General features: G+C 41.7%; 1 protein-coding gene across 2 annotated transcripts in view; it reads right to left on the bottom strand.

Annotated features, from left to right (window-relative positions):
* BCAT1 (branched chain amino acid transaminase 1) overlaps positions 1 to 22,974 on the bottom strand; it is a 60,339-nt gene extending 37,365 nt beyond the window's left edge. Inside the window, exons 1-2 of one of the 2 annotated variants that reach the window (XM_015868283.2) lie at positions 22,680 to 22,974; positions 4,904 to 4,975 (exon numbers count right to left, since the gene is read on the bottom strand). In XM_015868283.2, coding sequence (XP_015723769.1) covers positions 4,904 to 4,975; positions 22,680 to 22,685 — 78 coding nt within the window. In that variant the 5' untranslated portion in view covers positions 22,686 to 22,974. Of the gene's footprint in view, positions 1 to 4,903; positions 4,976 to 16,137; positions 16,238 to 22,679 lie in introns of those variants that run through there. The other variant, XM_015868273.2, reaches the window with a different exon arrangement.
* Positions 22,975 to 23,288: the final 314 nt, after the last annotated feature.

Here is a 23,288-nt window from a genome sequence, read left to right as displayed (position 1 = left end):
CGTACACCACGTAAAACTGCGTTATATTTGTTAGCTTTATACCTGGTCTGCTAACTACAGTGTATGTATGTCTTCAGTCCAAATACACTGCAGCATTCTCTTGATCCATCCGCTCACTTAAAAACAAGAGAATAAAAGTGCTATGTTCTTCCTAACCTCTTCAAGAAGTGGAACTCTCACAGTGTCTCACTGTTACGCCATCGTGACACAGTCAATTAGTTCAGAATTTATACAGATGTTTCATCAAACTAGACAATTTTAAACGTTTTATTTTATGTTTGTAATCGCTGCATTAGAAAGGAAGGGAGAAACTTTGGCAGAGAAACATTTTTCTTTAAACAACAGCCTTGGAGAATTGCTTATTCTTTATTTGGCAGCAACATTTTCACAAAGGTTATTTTTTTCTAAGAAAAAAAAGCTTAACTGCTTGGTGTGTCAGAACGGATGGGTCACTCTTCCCATTTCCAGAATAAGGAATCCTACATGTAATCATATTTGGCAGGAGTTATAGGTACACTTGAGTTTCAGTGGTGTAATCATGGTAGAGAATCATAATAGATAACGAAGTCTAATTAATACAAACATAAGAAATGCTGTTGTTAGGGAGGTTTTCCACTGAAATACAGCTTTGAAAATAGGGATATCTTCCTCTGAAAGAAGGAAAAAAAGAATGCTTTCAATTCTTTCTAACATATACTACTTAACAAGAGATGCTGCATAATGCAGTAATATATAATCTAAATCTCAGCTCCCTATATTAGTCCTGTAATATGACTTTATTTATGATGTTAATATATTTCCAGAGGAAGATAGAGCCTTTATCTTCAGTACTATTACATTATTTGTCAAGAACGGGAAACAAGGCAGAGAAATGGAATCAGCACAATGTTTTGCACAAAGCCAGCCAAGCTCACAGTCATTCCATGCAAAGGCTACATGACTCAAAAGATGCAGCTGGAGGGCCTGTTACAAGGAACAGCTACATCTGTGTTAAGAGCCCTGTAAAAAAAAAAAAAAGTCAACGTACATAAAACTTTAATTGTCAATCTCTGCCTTCTCTGGAATTACATTTTCATTTTCTTCATATTTCAGAGGTGAAATGTACTACAGCTTTAGATCTCTGTGGAAAAAAACTGACAATGATTTTGGCTATACCCACAGTGAGGAAATCATCTTCATACTGTAAGTTGTGAAATACATAGGACACCAACATCTAGATCACAGCCTGGGCTCTATAATGTCACAGCAATGCAAGGAATAAATATTAAGATATACATAATCACAGCAATTTTACTCTACCTGCTGTCTTGCATAGTTAGACACCAGCTCATGTCAAACTGGAAGCCGTGCAAACATATTAGCATAGCACTGTTCTCACCCTAACAAGTCCAAGATCTCAGCAGGGATTATTTCAGCCCAGCACTGTCCTGGCTGGCCCATATAGCTTCAGCCTGCCACAGACTTGCATCCCACTGGCATGGAGCCTGGGACTGGCTCTGCCTGCAGGGACCGTGCACAAACGCTCGTAGTTACTTGGAGTAGCATGAGGAGCCATTCATTTACACACAGAAACTCCACTTACACATAGTTCATTCCACTGCCACAACTTTTAAGATCAGCAAATCAATCCAGATCCACTCATGAAGTATAGCTACTTCATTCTGCTTTGGTACAGCCAGTATTCCCTGGAAGGTCTGTGCCATTTTGCTTTTAAAAATTAAAAGAACTGATTTGCAACATTAAGACTTCCAGCTAATTTTAAATTGCTCCAGGTAGTCAAAACGAGGAAAAACAGAACACATAATACCTCCTTACAGTATTTCAAGTATCAGTTTCCCAAAGAGAAAAGGCATTCCACGGCAGTTGCATAAAAAATTATCAACATGAAGTGCCTTAGAAACAGCTGTTTCAAGGTACTACTGAACACAAAATGACATACAATAGCAATACCAGATCTGTGCATTTCTCAGTTCGACATTCTGAAATACATTCAGTGGTACAGAGGATGGCTACACATTCAGTCAGAGGCTTCAGATGATCCTCCTAGAAGTGCTCACAGCGCACAAAACCTTCAAGTATAACTTCTTAGATTACAGTCACAGACCACAGCCAGTTGAGGTATGTATTTTCACATGTGTATGTATTTTCACATACGTGAAAGTAGAGTGGAAGATTTCACCAGAGTGGCAGGAAGGAGCTGGGTATGTAACTCCTGGAGATTTAGTGTTTTCTACAATACAGGAAACTGTAGCATGAATGCTGTTTCCCTCAACATTTTTCATCTGTTCCAACATTACTGGTCATTTGTCAACTCTAATACATAAGTATCTTATAAATCACAGAACAGTCCAGATTAGACTTCTAACTGGAAAAGTGAGTCAATTTAAGGAATTACAGTCACAGCTAATACAAACAAAGCCAGTTCTGACCAATTGGCTTGACAGGAGTCCATGAAAATTAAAAGCAGTGATCCAGTAGCACAACAACTCACTGCTCCCTAGATCCTGTATGTTATATTCCTTCCTTCCTTCCTTCGCAAATATATAGAGACACTGTTGAGTCCACCCTTTTAAGTCAGATAGAAACTACAATAAAAGTCAAAAAAGCTCACTCTACATAAAAAGCACAGCACTGCGTTCTAAAAAGAAATGAGGGGTAATCTGGCATTCCAATGCTAGCATCATCCACTTTAAATAGTATGTTTTATATAAGCATAAAACTAAACCATACCCTGTTAACTGCATTCCCATTCCCACAAACTTGGATTATCTAAATTACTGGCACAAAATTGCAGCTTTCTTAAGCACAGCCAGCCTTGTGGGCCAATTTAATTCCTTTGTAATATCATGATGTATAGTTTGTTAAGTTATAAACAGCCTTCTTTCCCAGATGTGCTTGTGAAATTCCCTAGAACTAATCCAGGATGTTCTGTTTGTTATTGTCTAGTGTTACGTTTCCTTTATAAAGTTGTTGTTTTTTTCTTGATAATCTGATAATTAAGTTAAAGAATCCGCAAACAATTACATGTGACACTGCAGTCAGCTGCAGTATTCCCTAACTTTCACACACACATGCCCTGCGGTACAATATTTTCTGATAAACTGAACCCCTTTCTGGTGACTGCAGCTAATCTGCAGAAACACAGCCAGAAGGCAGGAATGGACTTACAAATTAGACTTCAGCCTAGCCCAGACATTTGTCCAGCTTTATTCCCCTTACGACCATCTGTCCCACCTGCTAGTAGATATTTCCCCTCACACAGGATAGTAAAATGATCTGCCATGCTGCCTGACATACAATTATAGATAGAAAATAAACTGGTTTAAATCCAACTTTGTGCCACTCAATTGTTGGAGCTCTGGAAAGGGACCTGCTTGACTGCCAGTAAAATTTAAATCTGCCTCAAGTCTACTTCAATTTATACCCACTTCACCTATGACCCAAACACTAGCAGAGATTGTCGTCACTTTGTCTGTGCTCCTTCTGGACTCTGCCAACCATTGAGAGGAAACAGTATAAGTTACACAAGACTCTCCTTTCTATAAAGCAACTTTTGTCTTTTAAGTGCAGTAGCACGCTCTACTGAATGAATCTATTGAGATCTATCTTGTCTGTTTCTTCAAGGCAAATCCACAAAATTCTGCAATCTACACAGATCTTGGGGTTTCAAAATCAGATGGGTGCCTGTTTATGTTAACACTTTCTGAAGCAGGTATTTGGACTAAAAAGTCATCCTAAAACACCACCTTATGCAATATTTCCAGAGAGACACAATACAAAGAAATGAGGAGATTAGGAACAGGGAAGGGTTGAAAACGGGGAAAAAAGGTAGATGGCTTGTTGCTACATGCTCAAATCCTGTAGTCATGGGTTCTTAAGATTTCTTAGCTGTTTTCTATGAGATTAGCATCAGAATAAATCTTAGCAAGGAGTTCACCACATATTCTACAGCATTTATTTTCCATACTGGTTAAAACATGACATCTAAAAGGGAAATAACTACTTAAGCATAATTCAGAAGACTACACAGCATGACGCTGCCCAAAAAATCAGGAAGAACGTGACAGTTACAAAGCGTATTGTTAGAATTTCATCTCATGTACTGCTGACAATAACAGGAATAACAGGAAAGGAACTGCTGAAAAAGCACAAGTGAGGTCAACAGTTTTGGAGTATTATTTTTGAATATTTGCAAAAGATAGATGAGGCTTTTAAAAGACTGTAGAGCAGGCAAAGCAAGGGGACGAAAAACTGCATGTGTAACACAAAGAATAAAGACAAGAAGTATAAATGAGAGAAGAGAATAAAAAGGAATAAGAACAGAAGGTACAATTCAGAAAGACACATATTGATGGGCTTTATGTTTCCAACAGAAAATTGGAAGTTGACATTTGTGTCCATATACTGCCTAAAATTAATTCTTAGTTAACAGCACTATGCTCAGTAAGGAGGCAAAGGAAAACCACGGTATCTTAACTGAGCCCAGTTTTAAGCATAAGTTTAAAGAAAAACAGATTCCTTTTCACATCAGTTCCTGGCAGCTGCTCAGCATTCCTTATTGTGATAGCACTGTTGGTTGAGTGCTGAAAACGTGCCAGAGCTGTGGTGTGCTTCACTGTCCTTCAGAGGTTTGCAATTTTGAGACCAGACAGAACTACTTTTGAATACTATTCATAGTGCCAAAGTTTAACAAAAAATAAAGCGTTCCATAGGCTTTGTCTGGAAAAAAACAACAAAACACCCCCCCCAAAAAAACAACTTACAGAATTTCTTACAGAATTGTAATATTCAGACTAACCAACAGCTAAGAACACCTGCAAAACAGTCACAACCGCACTGTGGATGTTCTCTGACACCATCAACTGAAATCCTCCAGGCACTTGAATTCTAGCAAACAACGTACCTTGAAAGATTCAGTCACATGCTTTGTTGCTTCCTCTGAACATCCTCCAGCCATGCACTTGTTCTCACAGCCCTAGAAGGAATACAAATAAAATTCATTGTGCATTGCAGAAAGGTTGATACACATTCAGTTAATTCTTTTAGAGAGAGACTGCATTGAATGAACCTGTAAATACATTAGCAAAATCTTTCTTTGTAGTTTCTTAACACAGTTTTCCATCTTCCAGGTTTCTGGTTTTACTTCAGTTGTGTTACTTTGAATAGCTGTATTTTCAGACTTATAGTAGGGGTGACAACATCTTAGACTGGATTATTAATCTGAAGTGCAGTAAGGCACTAATGTAGACAATATCATGCATCTTTCATTCAAAGCTGAGTAGATACATTGTGTTTTTACACAGTTCCATCAGATCGCACTGCCTCTGCTAAGGCATCCATCCCCAGAAGATTTAGGTTTTTCCAAGAAAAAGGAAAACCAACTAGGAGAACAGAAGAGAAAGGAAAAAGGTTTTATTAAATGAAGGCAGTGAAAAGGAAAGTTCGTCTATAAAAATACAAACTCAAATTATTTTGAATTACCTATGATGTTGAACTTCACGGTCCTGCTGCTGATCACAGAATCACAGAATGACCCGGGTTGGAAGGGACCTCAAGGATCATGTAGTTCCAACCCCCCTGCCTGGCAGGGCCACCAAACATACACCTTTACTAGATCAGGTTGCCCAGGGCCCTGTCCAACCTGGTCTTGAACACCTCCAAGGACGGGGCATCCACAGCCTCCCTGGGCAGCCTGTTCCAGGGCCTAACCACTCTCCTAGTGAAGAACTTCCCCCTAACATCCAACCTAAATCTTCCCTCTTTCAACTTAAATCCATTTCCCCTAGTCCTGCTATTGTCAGCCCTTTCCAAGAGTTTACTCCCCGCCTGGGAGAAAAAACAAGGAAAGGAGTGACAGTTGTTCTGTTCAGCAACAGAAGGCTAAGAAGGACAGGTGCAAGCCATCTGTCTACAATGAAAGTACTGTTTTCACAGCATCAGGCTTTGTGGACCCCCCTGCACTAGGACTGCCTTCCTTGCCGGTGGTATGGAAAGGTGTATTAAAACCAACAGCATGCAGGGAATGAGACAAATACAGCTTGACAGCACTTCTTGTTTCTGAGCAGCATGTTTGACGTCTGGGGGATGGGCCATGAAGGGAATGCGGAGAATGGCTAGAGGGAAGTGCCACTGGTGAGACAGAGAGGGTGGCGGAAGGGAGAGCTAGATGCTGAGATATGGCAGAGGATGGGTGGGCATGGGGAAAGTCAAGCTGGTCACAGGGCTGTCTGAAAGAGTGAGGAAAGACAGCGGAACTAAGGGATGGTGATGTCAAGGCTGACAGGGATCAGCCCTACAAGTAAAGGGTCTGGGATCCTCATCACTTGGCAGCTGCCTCTGAAAACCCCTCCCAACCCTCCAGCTGTACTGCACCTCAGCTGGGAAGCCCCAGCCTGGGAAGCCCCAGGTCAAAAGTTCATTTCTTTAAAGGAAAAGCACACTGGAAACCTGCAGACAGTCTGAGATCAGTACCCCAAGAGCTTTCCAGGGAGCGGACTTCACTCCAAGGGTGCAGGGTGGGTGGCAGTGCCGGAAAGATCTGGTCCTCAGAACCTGCAGCAGCCACCACATCCTGGGAGCTGGAGCTGCATGGGATGCAAAGCAGGATACACACAAAGCAAAGTGCATGATTTTCCCCCTTTTTGCAGATCTTAGGGGTACAGCAGATAGAAGAAACAAGCAGTATCATCAGTGGGCCTTTAATGGACAGCAGGCTTGCTGCCAACAGGAGATAAAGCAAACTCCCAGCTACAGATCTCACTTCTTTCCTTCTCCGTCCCCAAAAGCCCAGAGTGGCTATAACATCCCTCCTGACTTTTCACACCGTCAGCTTCCTCCAAATTCAGTGGAAAAACCACAGCAGATCTCCACAATACCATCAGTGTATAACAGCTAAATACTCTGCAGATCGGTTAGATTAGAACGGTTTCGTAGGAAGGAGAAACTTAATCTGTATAGATTCACCAAATACAATGTGACTATAATGACCTCCCTCCATTTCTGAATTTCTGGCAGAGGAAGAAATATTTGCTGCTCATAGGATGGTCCATTAGTTGCTCCACAGATAAACCGACTCACGGTATTCTGGTGGGAGGGGTGGAGGTTGCAATAACATAAGCTGTGGTGATAGAGGAGATGAGGATGACAGTAAATGTTTTGATCTTTCTTTCTTTCTCTGGTTGTTTTTAAGTATTTTACAGGTAGCATTGCTAAGTAGTAGAAACATGGATAAGACGGGTTTGATTTATATTCAGGTTTGAATGCGTGGTGCAGAAAGATAAACTGGAATATGATGAGCTTATTTATTACAATGTATTTGCAACATATCTTGTTCTAGTCAGCTTAGGCTGTAGGATTAAACTGACCAATAGACCTTTTTAATACGCAAGTTGGTCTTCAGCAATTAAAATCCTTAGTTCCTAGATCTTGTTGTCTTTTAGTCCCAAACTGATAGCAAATAACTCTTCTCCTTCACATTGTTTAGTTACTTTTCTACCACCACCCATGCTTCAGAAGAGGTGATCCACAACCACTTGAACACTGCAAGCAAAGAGCAGCCCTGAAATGATCAGAGGCAGCTACCCCTGCCCTGCAGCTCTCATAGGGCACGTGCAGATGATGGGCTGGGCACCATAGCACAGAACCCACTGCAGACAGAGGGAACAGCAGCACCAGTTACATGTTCATAAATTGAGAGGTCATAGATAGTTCTGGAAAGACATTTGAGTAATCAACCTTCTCTGTTGTCAGGCTTCATTTGTTTAATGGTTCTGGAAATTGAATGTTTTAACAATAAACCTTTTCAGTTATCATGTTCTTTTGGTCACTCATTTACTTATTTAATCTCAGACTGGATTTTATCTCTCAAAAGGAAGTAGAAGCAATGGCTCTAATACCAATTTAATGGTTTTCTATAAGAACCAATCTCGAGATTCTTATCTGTAGGGATACACAAATACACTGATAAAAATGCTGAACAGGACTGGCTCTAACACATCTTGGTGAACCACCACCAACCAGAGGCAGCTCCATTCACTACAGTCCTCTTAGCTCTGCCATTCAGCCAGCTGATCACCCAGCACAGCGTGAGCTTGTTCATGATCTCTCCTAGCCAGACAGTTTGTCAAGAAGGATTCATGGACACTATCAAAGACCTCATTAAAATCCAGAAAGATTAATTCTACAGTCTTCTCTTAATCCATTAAGCAGGTGACCTTATCATAGAAGGAGATCAAACTACTAAGACAGGACTTATTACTAAGATAGGCCTAATTAAGCCAACTGAATTTTATTAGCGCTGCAGTGAATCAGAATGGAGGCTGTGCTTACAGCAACTGCCAGCAGGATAAGCACAAATTTCTCAAGCAGCCTCAGCTCCATGTATTTCTGTGCACGTACAGTGACTTCTGTCTAATATCTAGCACATAAAATTGGATTTTCTAATAATTACTGGCAATAGCAAACATGGACAAGTACTCAGTTCTGATTCTTCAGCTTCTTCCCATCTCTGCTTCACAAGTAAGCAAGTGTTTGACAGAAGGCCCAGGAGCTGGATGTTGTTTAACCTTCTCTTTCATCCTTAAAAGTATACAAAACTTGCAGGTGAATTTCAAGCGTGGATCACCTATGGGAACAGTCTTAAGGGCTCGGTCATTAAATTGCCACCACTGAGTTCACAGCTCTCACTGAACTCAATGAATTCAACAGCTCATTTTTTGAGCATGTGCCATGGGGCCAATCCTGTTCTCCATTGAGTCATTCTGTTTCACAGATTTAACTTACATTTAAAGCAAGTAGCTAATTGCCTTTGTTAACCACACTGAGATTATACTGAGTTAATCCCACAGTCATAGGAAGGCATACCACAATTGCTTTCTAATAGATGGAGTCATATTTTAATGGTTCCATGGCTTTTAAATCTGAAACATGTTGTTAAATACGATAGAGAAAATTACTCCCTGGTTTAGTGCCAACATTGCCAAGAGAGATGTGCCAGGCATAAATTTGCCCTTTGTGTTTAATAGCATGGTAGATATAAAACTGCACCATTGCAACACTGATGTTATCCCAAAGATACATTTAAACCACTGGGTCACTGCCACCTCAAAAGTGACTCAGCTCAGTAAAACCTTTGTCAGCCCAAAGTATCAGGGCATTACACAAGCATGACGGTACTTCCTAAGGTGTAGCATGAAGTTGTAGTAGAGCTGTAGACAGCCAGAATCATTTTCTTCAAGACCTATGTAGTTGCTCTTAAATTAAAAAAGGAGAAACTTAGGTTGGATGTTGGGAAGAAATGTTTTACTAAGAGGGTGGTGAGGCAGTGGCACCGGCTGCTCAGCGAGGCTGTGGACACCCCACCCCTGGTTGTGCTCAAGGCAAGGTTAGATGGGGCCCTGAGCGGCCTGAGCTGGTGGCCCATGGTAGGGAGGTTGGAACTGGGTGATCTTAGCATCCCTTCCAACACGAGCCATTGTATGATTCCATGATTATAGGCATTAGTCTTATTCCAACACGTGAAGAATTGCTGCTCCTGTATAACACTTATTAGCACTTTTAGAAACTTCATACTTAAAAGTTTAAACCTGCCAGATCACCTCAAAACCCAAACATTCACTTCCTGTATTTAGTCTTCAGACTGCACCAGACATAAGAGTTTCCAATATCTTTTAGCATTAGGATGTTCCGATCAGTTCATCTCAGCTGCCCCTGCTGTTACAGACATGAGACCTTGTAACCAAAATATTGACTTGCAATCAACTTCACTGTTTCAATTTTTCCCCGTCTCTGGTTATGCTCATCTTTTATGGTTTCCTCCTGCTGCTTACAGCTTCTTCAAATCTGACAGTCTGCTTTTTTCTATGCAGTCGGGTCACCAGCCCTCTAGCTGAAAGGACGTTCTGCCAGCTCAAGATCTGAAGTTTCACAAACTCCTTCATCATCTCTTTTTGGTTCCACCTTCCCACTGAGCACATGCATTGCCGATCTTCTTATAGTATAGTACTGCCTACAGGCAAGCCAAACCGAGTGTCTGATGACAGGTACTCCTGCATTCAGAGCCATAAAAACTGCAGTTTTGCTTCTGTTCCAGATATACAAAGAGTCCAACACACAGAAATGACAAACATTCTCTGTACTGCTACAGTCATACAGTGTATCTCTGGGTCTTTAAAACAGTTTTCATCTACCCCCAGGAAATGCTAACATGATTAGGCAGCCACAACACACAGAAGATGAATCTGCAGGATAAAAACAAGCAAAGAAAACAAACAACCTTAACGATGCTCAGAGCTCTAAACAAACAAAAAAAAGACCCGTTCACTGTCAGATAGAGAGAAATTCTGGATACCACTGTAGGACTGAGTCACATAATACCATTTTTAATAACAACTCAAAAGATATTTACTTAATGACCGTGATTAAAGACTTCCAGAGCTTGGGGAAGCTCATTCGTGGAATCTAACAGCCAGGCATGTTTACCTTGGTTGTATTAGGACAACCGCACGATATTTTTAAGTGTCCTTATGACTTAGGTATGTATATGAACATGCATATACAGCTCTATGTTACTAGGCCAGTATCACCATGAAGGTTCATCAGGTTGGGTCATTTACATGATAGCATGTTTTACTACACACAGAAGCTTTTTCTCACAACTTCTTTTAAATCTACGCTTTTCAAAACCAACAAGACAGAAGGAGCAAGAAGATTATTTCTTAGCTTGTATTTCTAACCACTTATCAAGCCAAACAGATTCCTATGAGGTATCTTAGTTAGGTTGGACCATTCTTGGCTTGACAGTCTTCAATAATTAATTCAAAGAACACATACAGCACAAATCCCAGAGCAGCTCCATCGATAAGCCTCAATGTATACACAGGTCAGAGTAAAAGGAAAACAAACAAACACACAAACCAAAAAAGGCAAAAATAAAAGAACCCAAAAACCAACCAACCAACCAAAACCAACAACAACAAAACCACCAAACAAATCCAACCAAACAAAAAACCAGAAAATTCAGCATAGGCAATTTCAGTGCTCAGCTTTTCACTTAGTTCACCAAGAACTCTTGTTTGCGTTGTTTTCTGCACTTCCAAGGAAAGGAATGGGAAAGGATTACTCTTATCTGACATATCTGCACTGATGTCCTGTTAGCTGAGTGTTAGCACCTTACCGTGGCTGTTTTCAAACCTACTCCTTGGGCTGGAACTAATGTTGGTAACACAATGTAATAACAGGATATGAGGCACCCAGTAGAGCAGAAGAATAAAGCTTACACACAATTTAATGATGATCTTTATGATTTTGCATTAGTGTGAGGGTATCAGAACTTAGAACATACAAAATTTATATATTTTTTTTAAATCAAAACAGTTGCACTATATAAATTAAGGTTGAATTTAAATAGATTACCATTAAAGTACTCCAAAAGACTATGCAGGCGCTTATCTTCTGGCTTGAGTAGTTTGTTTGCTTTAATAGTAGCTTAAATAAACTGAAACGTGTTTCTCTCAAAACAAGAGCCACTGTTTTTATTATGTTTAAATAAAATAATTGGGATTATTTGAACACAACTTATTGGCTAGAAAAACCTTAAAACAGTGACCAGAAAACAATGGAAATATTTGGATAACCTGTCCAAGAGTCATATTTAGTAACATTACTAACCATGTCACAACTCTAAAAGCTGATAAATTTGGTGCCATGAGATTAAATAAAAGCGAGAGTACATTGCCAATGCAGAGTCACTGCTGTCAGCACTTTAGGAGAAACCTGTCTAGAAGAGAATGGCAGTTCTTTGACTCAGTGCTTAAATTAATATCTGAATGAGCTCAGTAATGCCAAATTCATTGTACAAGGAAGTTTGCATCTGTTCACCTGAAAGGCAGGAAGACTACCCATGGTGAAGGAGAACTACTTCTGCAACTCCAAAAGAATGCACGCTTGACAAACTGGTTTATCAAGAAGGCTGGTGGAGGGAAATGAGTTCAACAGAAATAGAAAATAATTTGTAAATTAATATAGTCTATTAACTCACAGATTAGATATCTATCTGCAGATAGCAGAACCTCACTAGGGATCTATTCGTCTTCAGGATAAAATTACCAGATACTTCAGAAAATTAGTAATATGAGCTGTAAATTATGCAACACAGAGTCTAAAAAGTGATCATTCCTGTTTGAAAAGCACGGAAAGCCTACCATCAACACGTTTCAATATAGAACACAAAGCTGCTGTACATCCGTGTTCAGTGACCCTTCTCCAGAGGTTAGTGCACAACCAAACAATCCTACTTTCTTTACAGAAACAGGTAAGCACTCGAAAGAATTCCTCTTTAGAAATAACCTCCAATGCAATCTGCTTTAACCTTGTTTTCTAAGCCCACTCCATCCTTGCTGGTTTTCCTTCCTGTGACCCTCCTGTTGTTTCTGGTCTTCAGGACCTTCTCTCCGATTCCTCACCCCTTTGCTCAGTTCACCGACTACTCTCTTCTCATTGCAGAAAACAGCCCTACTCGCCTATTATGAGAATAGGCAGATGACCTAATGGATCTCTTCCATCTCTTACTCCTATGAACAGTGCCTCAAAGTGCCTCTTTTGTTGGTTTGTTTTCCTGCTCTAGCATTAATTAGGTTTTTAACAAGCGCATTGTTTGCTAGAATGGCATTTAAAAAAAAAATAAAAACAAAACACAAAAGAAACCATATTAAAGCATCCAGCTGGATCTCGTTGGCCTATAAATTAATTCATCTGCTTTCTAAACAGATAGTGTCTTATGGCTGTGTGATATGGTTGCTGCTCAAACAAAACCCAAATCCTCAAAGTCATCGTGGTTTTATGGTGTTCAGGCCCTGTTCTCTCTGTTAGATCTTTCAAATCACAATGTCAACAGGAAAGAGCATAAATGCTACCTTATACTCTTCACTACCACAGTCAAAGAGCTTTGCTGTTAACAATGAAGAAACTTGTGTTTGTTACCTTTTCTCTAGTATTCTCCTTTGATTATCTCTCCATACCTCCAGGTATTAAATTAGTGTCATAAGATTTAATAGTAATACTGATCAGATCTACGGGATATATTAACTATACTGTTATACTAGCAAAGATGAGCCTAAATACGATGACTTTATTCTGCTTATTTGCCTCAGGGAACCAACATAAATTGTACTGCCCATATTTTGTATACTGGTACAGCTGTGAAGGTCAAGTACAGCTCTGATTTAAAGATGCATAAAATACAGCTTAAGATTTATTTATGAGTTCTCTGATGGTAGAATATACACACAGATCTTGCGGCTGATTACCAGAGCAAGTGGCTTGATGTAATTACTAAACGATAATGTGAATGAGATGAATGCATTCACAGAAGAAACAAACAAATTCATTGTCTGAAGAGCTACTGAGGGTACAGAACTGGAAGCAGATAATTTAGTGGGGGAGACCAAAGCTTCTGCAACTTGAAAATAAATCACTGTAGACTGTAAGGGTAGAAAAACAAACAAGCAAACAAAAAATACCAATAACAAAAACAAAGCAAAACAAAACAACACAGCAGATACAGCAATGAATTCCAGTATGAGAACTGACATGATTAAAGAAAAATCCAGCAGACGAAATCCTGTTTTTAAGGTCACGATCCTGTTTTTCCAGGCTTGCTTATAACTACCAAGGAATCAAAAGAAATACAGGGTCTGGCCTGAATCGCTGGCCTGTCTAAGGGTCATTTGTAGCTATTCTCTGAGTGCTTAGCCCGTGTCCCATTTAAGTCCATTTTGCACTGGAATAAAGGTTTATGTAAGACACTGAGCAATGATGAATACCACACTGAAAACAGAAGCTCTGGGGAAATAATTAAAAAAAACACAACAAAACTCTTGAAGAAACTTTTTAAATCCTGCATACACTCCCACTAGAAATAATAAACCAGTAACTTCTGCAGCTGGCTTTCGAGTAACTCTAAGTACAATAAAATGTTATGCAACAGTGCATGTGGTTGCTGGTCTGTAAAGGGCAGACATATGCTGGCTTGATATCACATCTTGCCCTGATAACTTTGCACAGCCTATTTAATTCATCACCGAGTATCGAATACCACCGGTGCAAAAGCATGAGAAGCACGATTTTTGAATTGCATTAACCCTGTGATGCAGTTGTTGCCCATTCCTTGCTCCCCAAGAAGTTTGTTTAGCTGTTACATGTCCAGCAGATGAAGCTGATAAAGCATGGCAGCAGCTATCTCACCTGGGATCTGAATGAGTTCAAAACCTCACGTCTAGTCAGGGGAGATCTTGTTATTAATCTGCATTCTTAGGCACCTCAGTGGTCTTTTGAAATAGCTGAGCCATGTCCCTGGTTTGGGCTTGCAGGCAGAACTGCACACACCTACATCTCTGTTCTGCCTAGAAAGCTGCCACATGCTGCAGGAAGACCCTGGCTTAAACTTTCAAGGCTATACTTGCAGTATATTGAGGTGACATGAGATGCACGATGAAAGCTAAACCTCACAGTCCCAAAAAAAAACTGAAAAAGAAAAATCCAGCAGACTTTGGCTGAAGGTGTTGCAAATACGGTGCTTTTTCTTCAATTCTAATGGTGGGCCAGTCTCCACAATGCCTGCAATTATTCTTCTATGCTTCTTCCAGATGAAGAACTCAGTCTAACAAATGAATAGTGCTTTTATAGCCAGAACACTTAAATGACGGAAATCTCTCCCTTATACGGGTAGAAAATTTAGATCTAGCTTGCCCTGTTGGCACACCTCAACACGTGCTGGTAATTGCTTCAGAGGATTCCTGGGAAGGCTGACAGATGACGGCAAAGGGAGTGTACAGCTCCCCAGGAACTGAATCCACAGCTCCTCTTCCTTACTCAGACATCCCCATCACATCCATTGCAGCTCTCCCCAGGGAAGAACAAGCAGAAATTATTGATGTGGTTTTGGCTGCGCACTCCTCACTTGAAGCTCTTGCATAAGAGCACATAGGTAATGGCTGCTGACGTCCTGTCTCTACTAGCACAGCTGGGTTTTAAACAGGGCATAACTGGTTTGTAGGGATGGGAGATCTCTCCTTGGATATGAACAAAGCCCGTATTAGATCTTTGTGATTGTCCTTTGCTGTGTGTTCAAACACTGACTACATTTTGAATTAACAGGACAAAAGAAAACGGAAAGAAAGCTGAAGCCTTTCTCTTTGCATGAAGAGCACTAGGAACAGAATTAACCTGCAGAGAAATCCTGGGAACATGCTTAAAGTCGGTATCTATGCAGATGTTTGCTTTCTTATTTAAATTAACAACAACCTGCAGAGTGGGAATGTGTGTTTGCACCACAACCATCCAGCTCAGAATATGCTCGGAACTTCTCTTGTTCTACAGCCTTTGAGTTCAGTATGCTGCAGCAAGTATAGCCCACCATATCAAGCACATGTAAGGTGTCATACAGAAGATAACAATCCAAAAAAAGGAAAAAAAAAACTACAGCACTACTTGAATGTGGAAAAACACAAGATGAACAACACAAAAAAAAAGCCACATGAAGATGATTTCATTGATGATGCCAGCTCAAAAGTAAAAGCTTCTAGACTGGTGAAAAGTCAGATAATCCACCTGTTTAGTGCATATTCCTCTGTGTAACAACTCAAAGATAAGGAAGAATCATGCTTCATAGCACTCCAAAATTCTAGCTGTAATGTTTTAGCATTAAAGTTACCCTACGTGTCCTTTCTAAACACCCTGTGAGCAAGTGCTTCATCTGCAATCACTTATTATCTTTTGACAGCGCCCAGAGCAAACTGGATTGTGCCCAGAGAAACTCAAGAACAAAATAACACTCAGCACATTAAAAGTGTCCTTGAAAAAGTCTGGTCACAGATGAGGAATTTGCAGAGGTGTCAGCATTAAGCTCACATTGGAAACACAAAGTCATCACAAGTTACAAGTGATACAGCTTCTATCAGAAAAATAACGTTAGTACCAGTTCCATTTCTTAATATTTCAAAGGTAAGAAGACTTAATAGAATTATTTTAGGCTTGTCTTCTTATGATTCAAAGCCTGTATCAACAATCAACTAGCCACGCTAAAACTGATAAATGACTAATCATAACACCCCCATGAACCAAGGTTTTTGTCCAACTTACATGAGTAGCAGTGCTCTTGACTTGGAATGTCTCCATTATTTCTGAATTTATGAAACTAAAAGATATCTTAACATGCTTTCAAATGGGGTCTGATTTGTCTTGCTGGAGTCCAGCTCACTGAGGAACAGCAGAACGGAACATTAATTTCATGCATCTTTCACAGTAAGTATTTTGGCCAACTGACAAGAGGAAAACGTCGCTGGCTGTGTGAGAACCACTTAAAAGAAGAACTGAAAGGAAACAATTGTAAATGCAGCATTTTCAGTTCGCTGTAGAGCTAGAAATGAACGCTGATGTTACTGAACTTCTGTTTCTGGGTTCAAGAAGAGCATCAATATATAAATGTTTAAATCATCTACTGTACAGACGCTTGTTAATACGAAGAAGGCACAGACTGCAGAGGTTGGCTTCTTATTCAACAGAGCCCTGTAAAATGCTGAGAACCAAACTATGGCTGCGGGCTGGGCCACAGCACAGGATCAGATTCAGAAAAAACACAGATTCAGAAAAAGTGAGGAAGATACAGAAAGAAGAGTTGAACTGAATCCAATACAGCTGAGCAACTAAACGGACTTCCCTTACAATTACAGAAGCAAGACACTTCCTAGGATGGAAAAATTACCTCCATTTCTCTCCCAAACTGTGCTGCCATTTCTAAAGACAGTTAATCCAGCTCACAGTAGCCTGCAATTGAGTTCCCATTTACGTATAAATAGATAACTAGCATATTTCTTTGCTTAGAAAGCAAATGCTATATACACAACACATAAGTGTCTCTAACATATAAGCATGTGGATACAACAACTTTTTATTTCTGTGTGCATGCATCTGTACAGCTGTGGCAGAAACTGGGCCTGTGTAGTCACAGTGTGCTGTAACACCCTATGCGACAACTGCTGCAGACGAAGTAAACGTGGCTCACATTACACACACAATATTACACAACCACAGTATTCCTTTCACCACTACGCTTCAGGCAGCACTTTTGAGCAGTTTTAAGGGGTTTTCTGGTTTTGTTCTCCAAGTTTAATGCCACAGCATAGGGCTGGATTCAGAAAGACCGACTTGTGACTAAAGCGAGCTATTGTTTTATTGTTTTGATTTGGGTGAGAAACTCTACACTTCAACAGGCATTACACTATTACTGCTAATTTCAAGTGGACTTGATGCAGTTTTCTATATATTGTGTAATGGCGGGCAGTTTTGTAAAGCCTCGTGAATTAATTATTTTGTTGTAAAAGAATGCCATTTGACATGCTATATTTATACATTATATTTAAGATCTAATGGTTTAAATTTCATACTCTGAAGAATCCAAGAAGGCCTCTTAATCTTTGAGGTGTTTCATATAATTTTGCCAATATTTTATTTTCCACATCTCAAAGGAAACGTTACACAATATGGAAAATAGTAGAGAAGTGAAAAATACTAAGAATTCTAACAGCGCCCTGAACTTCACTTGTAGTCACAATGACACTGGAAGAAGTAAAAGAAAAGCTCGTTAATTCATTTCAAAACCAACAAGAAGTTCTATTTAAAGAGCCAGTAGCAATAAATCAATCAATCAGCCGTAAGAGGAAGACTTTTGAATCTCTTAGTACCAGTTTTCTTGGAAGTTCTGTCATACTTCTTCCCTTCCAGTGGCCATAAAAAAAGCATCTAGCAAAACCAGAATTTATTCAGCTTATATGAAAAAGTACTACCTTGGCTCTTCAGTGTTGATGGAGGAAAAAAAACCACAGTAATTTGAAGGAAGGCGTAAGAAATATAAGAGAGAGGTACATTCCTCTTCCCTGGCTCAGTGGCTGGCACACCAGTAGGAGCACTATTCAACTGTACTATGGATCCTAAAATGGTAATTAAACTATTAAGACCTATAGGGGAAAAAGAAAAGGTAGCAATCTTGTGAGGAGACAAGGAGTATTATAGAAGAACAAACTATTACTACTGTGTTGACATGTTAAAGAAATGACCTTTTGAAAACTAATCTGCTTATATTGGTGACTTTCAAGTCCATCTTTCACAGAGTTCATTGTAAACTGTTAAAAGACTAGCAAGCAAAGCCCTGGAGAAACGTGTACTGACCTGAACTACTGTGTGAAAGGCTAAGACTGGATTAAAAAATATGCATATCTCATAGTTCATAAGCATTTCTACTGAGGAACTCCTTCCAGAGCCCACAAGCACAGCAAGACCTGATTGCAGAAGTCTCTAGTCTGACCCTCTCAGAGTTCACTATGTTCTGAGCTCACATGAGCCTTCTCAAGGCTTTAGTCAGCTGGGTTTTGAGAGACCCAAGGATGGAGACCACAGTTTCTCTTGGCAACCCATTCTACCACTTGACTGTCATTATGGGCAGAGTATTTTCTAGCCCCAGTCTCTTTGTTTCAGTTTAAGCTGTAGTGGCTTGTTCTCCTGCCCAACTCCATCTCTTCCCTAGAGATTCTGAAAGGCAGCCGTTAGGTCTTCCCAAAGTCTCCTCTTCTGACTAAAGAAGTTCAGTTCTCTCAGCCCTTCAACATCAAAGTTTAAAAAAGGTTGTGTTATTCTTACAGAGGATAACACAAATTCAAGCATTTATCACAGAAGCGATGACCCGTAAGACAACAGCCTAAAAATTAAAGAAGCATTCGTGGTTTATGTGGTCTTGCTCTCAGTGAATGTTAGCACCTGATGGAATTAAACCTCACTCATAAACCAGAAAGAAAAAACAGTCTATCTTCTGTGCTTACAATGAGCGCTTTATCAAATAGTGTTTGAAATGCTCTACCAAGCAAACTGAATATACAAGAGCTGTGTACCTACCATGAAGTCACATGGTGCACTTCATTAATGCATGGGGTATATTCCAAAATAAAACCTGGATTAAACTTCAGTCCTCAAGGAAAGAAAAGTAAATAAGCAACTCTCTTGTAGGGCATTATGACATTGGTTTGTAGAAACAATAATAAACTAGGGGCCATGATGTACAAAAGGCAGACAGGTAAAACTTCTTGACTGCGTTAAAGGCAACGTGAATTAAACAACTGAAATTTACTCCTCTGGATTGTTTAGGACACACCAAGGAGCAACATTAAATGCCTTTCCATAAGCAGAACATTGGTTTTTCATTTGCAGGAGCATATGGTAATGTTTGCTAAATTGTCATTCTACAACAGGTGCTCTTTTCTATAAGGTAACACTACCTGCCCCTTTAATGGACAAAGTCATAAAGTAATAAAATTGTTTCCAAGGTAAAGGGGACCACCCATTCATTTAATCGCAATGTAAAACGTGGTGATATCAAATTGCAGGCATATGAGTAACTAACAAATCATGGTCACGCACTACTTTGATTTATGCCTAAGTATCGCCAGAATTTAGACATTTAAGGAAAAGGTCACACATTTAATCTCTGCATTGCAGCCATCGTGAATGTTGGGAACCCATGATTTATTATCAGATGTCTCCATCAGTATGGAGTGGCTTGAATGGCTGGTGACTTGCATGCGGCTGGCTCGTGTCCTGCGCATGGCTCACATGTGGACTAAACATATATGTACAATGTATTTTCTTTTTACCATGAAAGGGATGACATCCAAGGGGACACGAACAAGCTTGAGATGTGAGTCCAGGAGAACCTAACGAGGTTCAAAAAGGTCAAGTGCAAGGTCATGCTCTTGGGTTGCTACAATCCCAACTATGTGTACAGACTGGGAGAAAAACTCATAGAAACAGCCCTGAGAAGAAGGACTTAGGGGTCCTGGTGGTCTAAAAGTTGGATGTGAACCAGCAGTGCACACCTGCATCCCAAAAGGCCAACTGTGTCCTAGGCTGCATCAAAAGAGAGGTGGCCAGCAGGGAGAGGGAGGTGATCGTTGCTGTCTGTTCTGCCCTTGTGAGGCCTCATCTCAAGTACTGCATTCAGGCCTGGGGCAATCAGCGCCAGAAAGACGCGGAGCTGCTGGAGCAGGTCCTGAGGAAGCCACAAAGACGACCAGAGAGCTGGAGCACCTCTCATGTGAAGAAAGGCTGAAGGAGCTGTGCTTGTTCAGTCTGGAGAAGGCTTTAAGGGCACTTCATAGTGGCCTTCCACTACTTACAGGGAGCTGGTGAACAAGATGGAGACCAACTTTTTACAGTAGCAGATAGAGATAGGACAAGGGGGAATGGTTTTAACAAAGAGAGGAGAGATTTAGATTAGATGTTAGAGGGAAACTCTTCGCTGTGAGTGTGATGAGGAACTGGAATGGGTTGCCCAGAAAGGCTGTGGACGTCCCATCCTTGGATGCATTGAAGGCCAGGTTGGATGGGTCCTTTAGTAGCCTGGTCCTGTGGTTGGCAGCCCTGCTCATGGCAGGGGGTTGGGACTGGATGGTCTTTAAGGGCCCGTCCAACCTGAATCATTCTATAGTTCTATGAGACTATCTTAGCATGGTAAGGTACGCAGTATGTCACCACAGTAACATGAAGACACCAGTTCCCGGGAGCATGGACTACGAAGGCAAATTGTGCAAATTCTGTAAACAGAGCTAACCCTTTAGTTCCTTCATTCTATCATCAACAGTTGAGGTCCTGGCTTCAAACCTACTATTCACCCGCAGTTTAGCAAGATAACAACTGTGTTAAAGCTACCCTCTAATTTTGTAATCTTCTGTTTTGCATGTTACTTTGTAGCAGATTCCAACACTCAGTTTCTATGGAAAAAAATCAGAGCATCCACTGGCTTGCACAGTGCTGGGAGAACTAGGCCTGTCAGCAACAATCAGTGAGATAAGTGGACAAGGCAGGACTGCAGAAACCATCAACACAATTCATTTCTTATACATAAGACTCCTTCAAGCAGGACTGAGAGTTAAGGGTGAAAATGGAAAAAGGAAGGGATGGGACTAAAGACAGAAAATGGTAAATAAGGAGGTGAAGGGATTAGCAGTTGTCATAATGTTGTTGTTTACTGATACCTTTTTAAATGTACTGGGTTGGGTTTTTTTCATTTTTCAGGAACATACTGATCATCAAATGGTAACGTTTTGCACCTTTGATGCCTGCTTTACAAATACACACTGACAGCCATAGCCCTGAAGAGCTTACAGTCTGAACAGATGAGGCAAATAAAGGGTAAAGGGCTCAGACAGAGCTGACTTGCCCAAGGCTACACCACTTGAGAGTGATGGACTGTACAGATCTTTTTCTGCTGTGGCTGTTGCTTCACATTGTATTTTCCACAGTAAAAATACACAGCACAGTTAGCGCTGCTGTAAGCAAGCAAGCAGGTCTATGGCTTGTTTGCTACTTATTTTTGCATGGACGTGCCATAACATTACTGTCAGGTGCTGGATAATGCCCCAAGAAACCAGGATCGAGACCTCTTTCCTTGACACACAGCAGGTAAAATGTGACATGTCTCACTCTTCGGCAAGCTTGTATTCTGGCCCTGCACACTGTGGCAGCAGGAAGCTACTTGGGTGTTTCCCTGAGCAGTTACAGGTCACTTATCTGCAACCATTAGTCCACCACTCTCTCCACCTGCAGAAAGTGCTGCTGGGACTCATTCAAAGCAGACACCTGCTCCAGACCTGATGTTGTTGGTAACACTGCATCACTGCCAGACCCACACAGGGGAGAGTGATGCTAGCAAGCCCTTGGGTGGGATGAGATTAATGCTTGTCAGCAGCAGCAAAACGGAGCTGGAGATCCCTGCCAGTCACATACCTGTTATACCCACATTCCATCCGTTAGAGCTAACCAAGGACAGCAAATAACCCAGTCTTGTTCTTGCCTGCTAACTCTGGGAGCAGGCTGCAGCTGTGAAGTTCACAGTCAGCCCACCACAGACCTTCAGAACCCAAGGGCTCTTGTTCATGAAGCTGCCCCCCAGGGTATAAAGTAGCTGTGATGTTCCCTGGGCATGGGAAGCACCCCGCCACCTCCATGCCCTTTGCCTTGTCGAGAAATGCTTCTGTTTAATCCTCAGATCAGCTCTGCTAAGCAGAACGTAAACACGACTGGTAAAAGAAGAGTTCCCGCAGATGCTAATGTCTCACGTTAGCATTTACTCCCAACAGCTCTTCCGTTATCTAAAGCTGTCCCTGAAATTACTCACAACCTCTGGACACGTCACTGGGTTTTACCCATGGTCTATTTTAGTATCAAGGCAGAACCGAGACCTATAAAGACCTCGTGGGCATAAGAAGGCGCAGTGCCTGCCAGCAGATCGTGCCCTTGATGGTTCTCTTATTTTTAGTCATTAGGAGTCCCAGGGTACACATAAAGTGTAAGAAATCCCCCAGAGGGAATGATACGCTCTCCCTCCCCCTCTCCTTACTCATTCTTTCTCTTCCACGTACGCTGCCTGCAATGAAACGGCATGGAAAGCCAACCACACGCATCCTGCCTCCGAGCCTCCAACGATACATCTCGGGGACAGAAATCCCCTCCGCAAAGCACAAGCGGCAGCACATCGAAGCGTTAGAAACGTAAACCACCGCTTCCTTTGTTCGCCGAGGAAAGTCCCTCTGCCCGCAGGTCGGCCGAAGGGATCGCGATGAAACGGTCCCGCTTACCTTCATGGTGAAGCCGAACGGCGCTGCGATGCGATGCGATCCCCACACGAGCTCCGCCGGGGCCGCCGCCGCCGCTCGCGGGCTCCGATTGCATCAGCGGGCGGAGGGAGGGAGGCGCGCGGGGCGGCGGGCGCCGGAGAGCGGCGAGGGGCCGCGGCCGCCCCGCCTCGTTGCCGCCTCAGGCGCGCACACCTCCCGGCCGCCCCGCCCGTCCTCTGCGACGCTCACCGAGAGCCGGCAGCTGAGGGCTGGGATGGGCGCGTGTGCCGAGAGGGCAGCGCCGGCGTTTTGTCCCTTCTCCCTCAGCAAGCGCTGAGAAATTGGCGCTCTGAGTCATTTCCTCCTGCTGGCGCTGACACCGAGAAGCTCGCACTCGGCGCCGCACGGCAGCTCACCCGGCCTTCCGCCTTGGTTGCAGCCAAACGGGGTCGGCAATCATCCCATGGTTCGCCCTGCGGCCTCCTCCTGCTGCCCTCCGCCTCACTATACCAGCTCTCAGCCTTTCTGCTAGGGCACCCGTCAGGCAGCTCGCCAGAAGCTGCAGGCAGGACAGCGAATGGCAGAGGCCAACCTAGTGCCAGAGCACCTGTACTGTGGGGAGTTTTTGAG

This window comes from Coturnix japonica, chromosome 1 (genome assembly GCF_001577835.2).
Source record: "Coturnix japonica isolate 7356 chromosome 1, Coturnix japonica 2.1, whole genome shotgun sequence".
NCBI classification, from domain to species: domain Eukaryota; kingdom Metazoa; phylum Chordata; class Aves; order Galliformes; family Phasianidae; genus Coturnix; species Coturnix japonica.
Note: the sequence above shows the minus strand (reverse complement) of the source record. Positions and strands in the feature narration are given on the sequence as shown.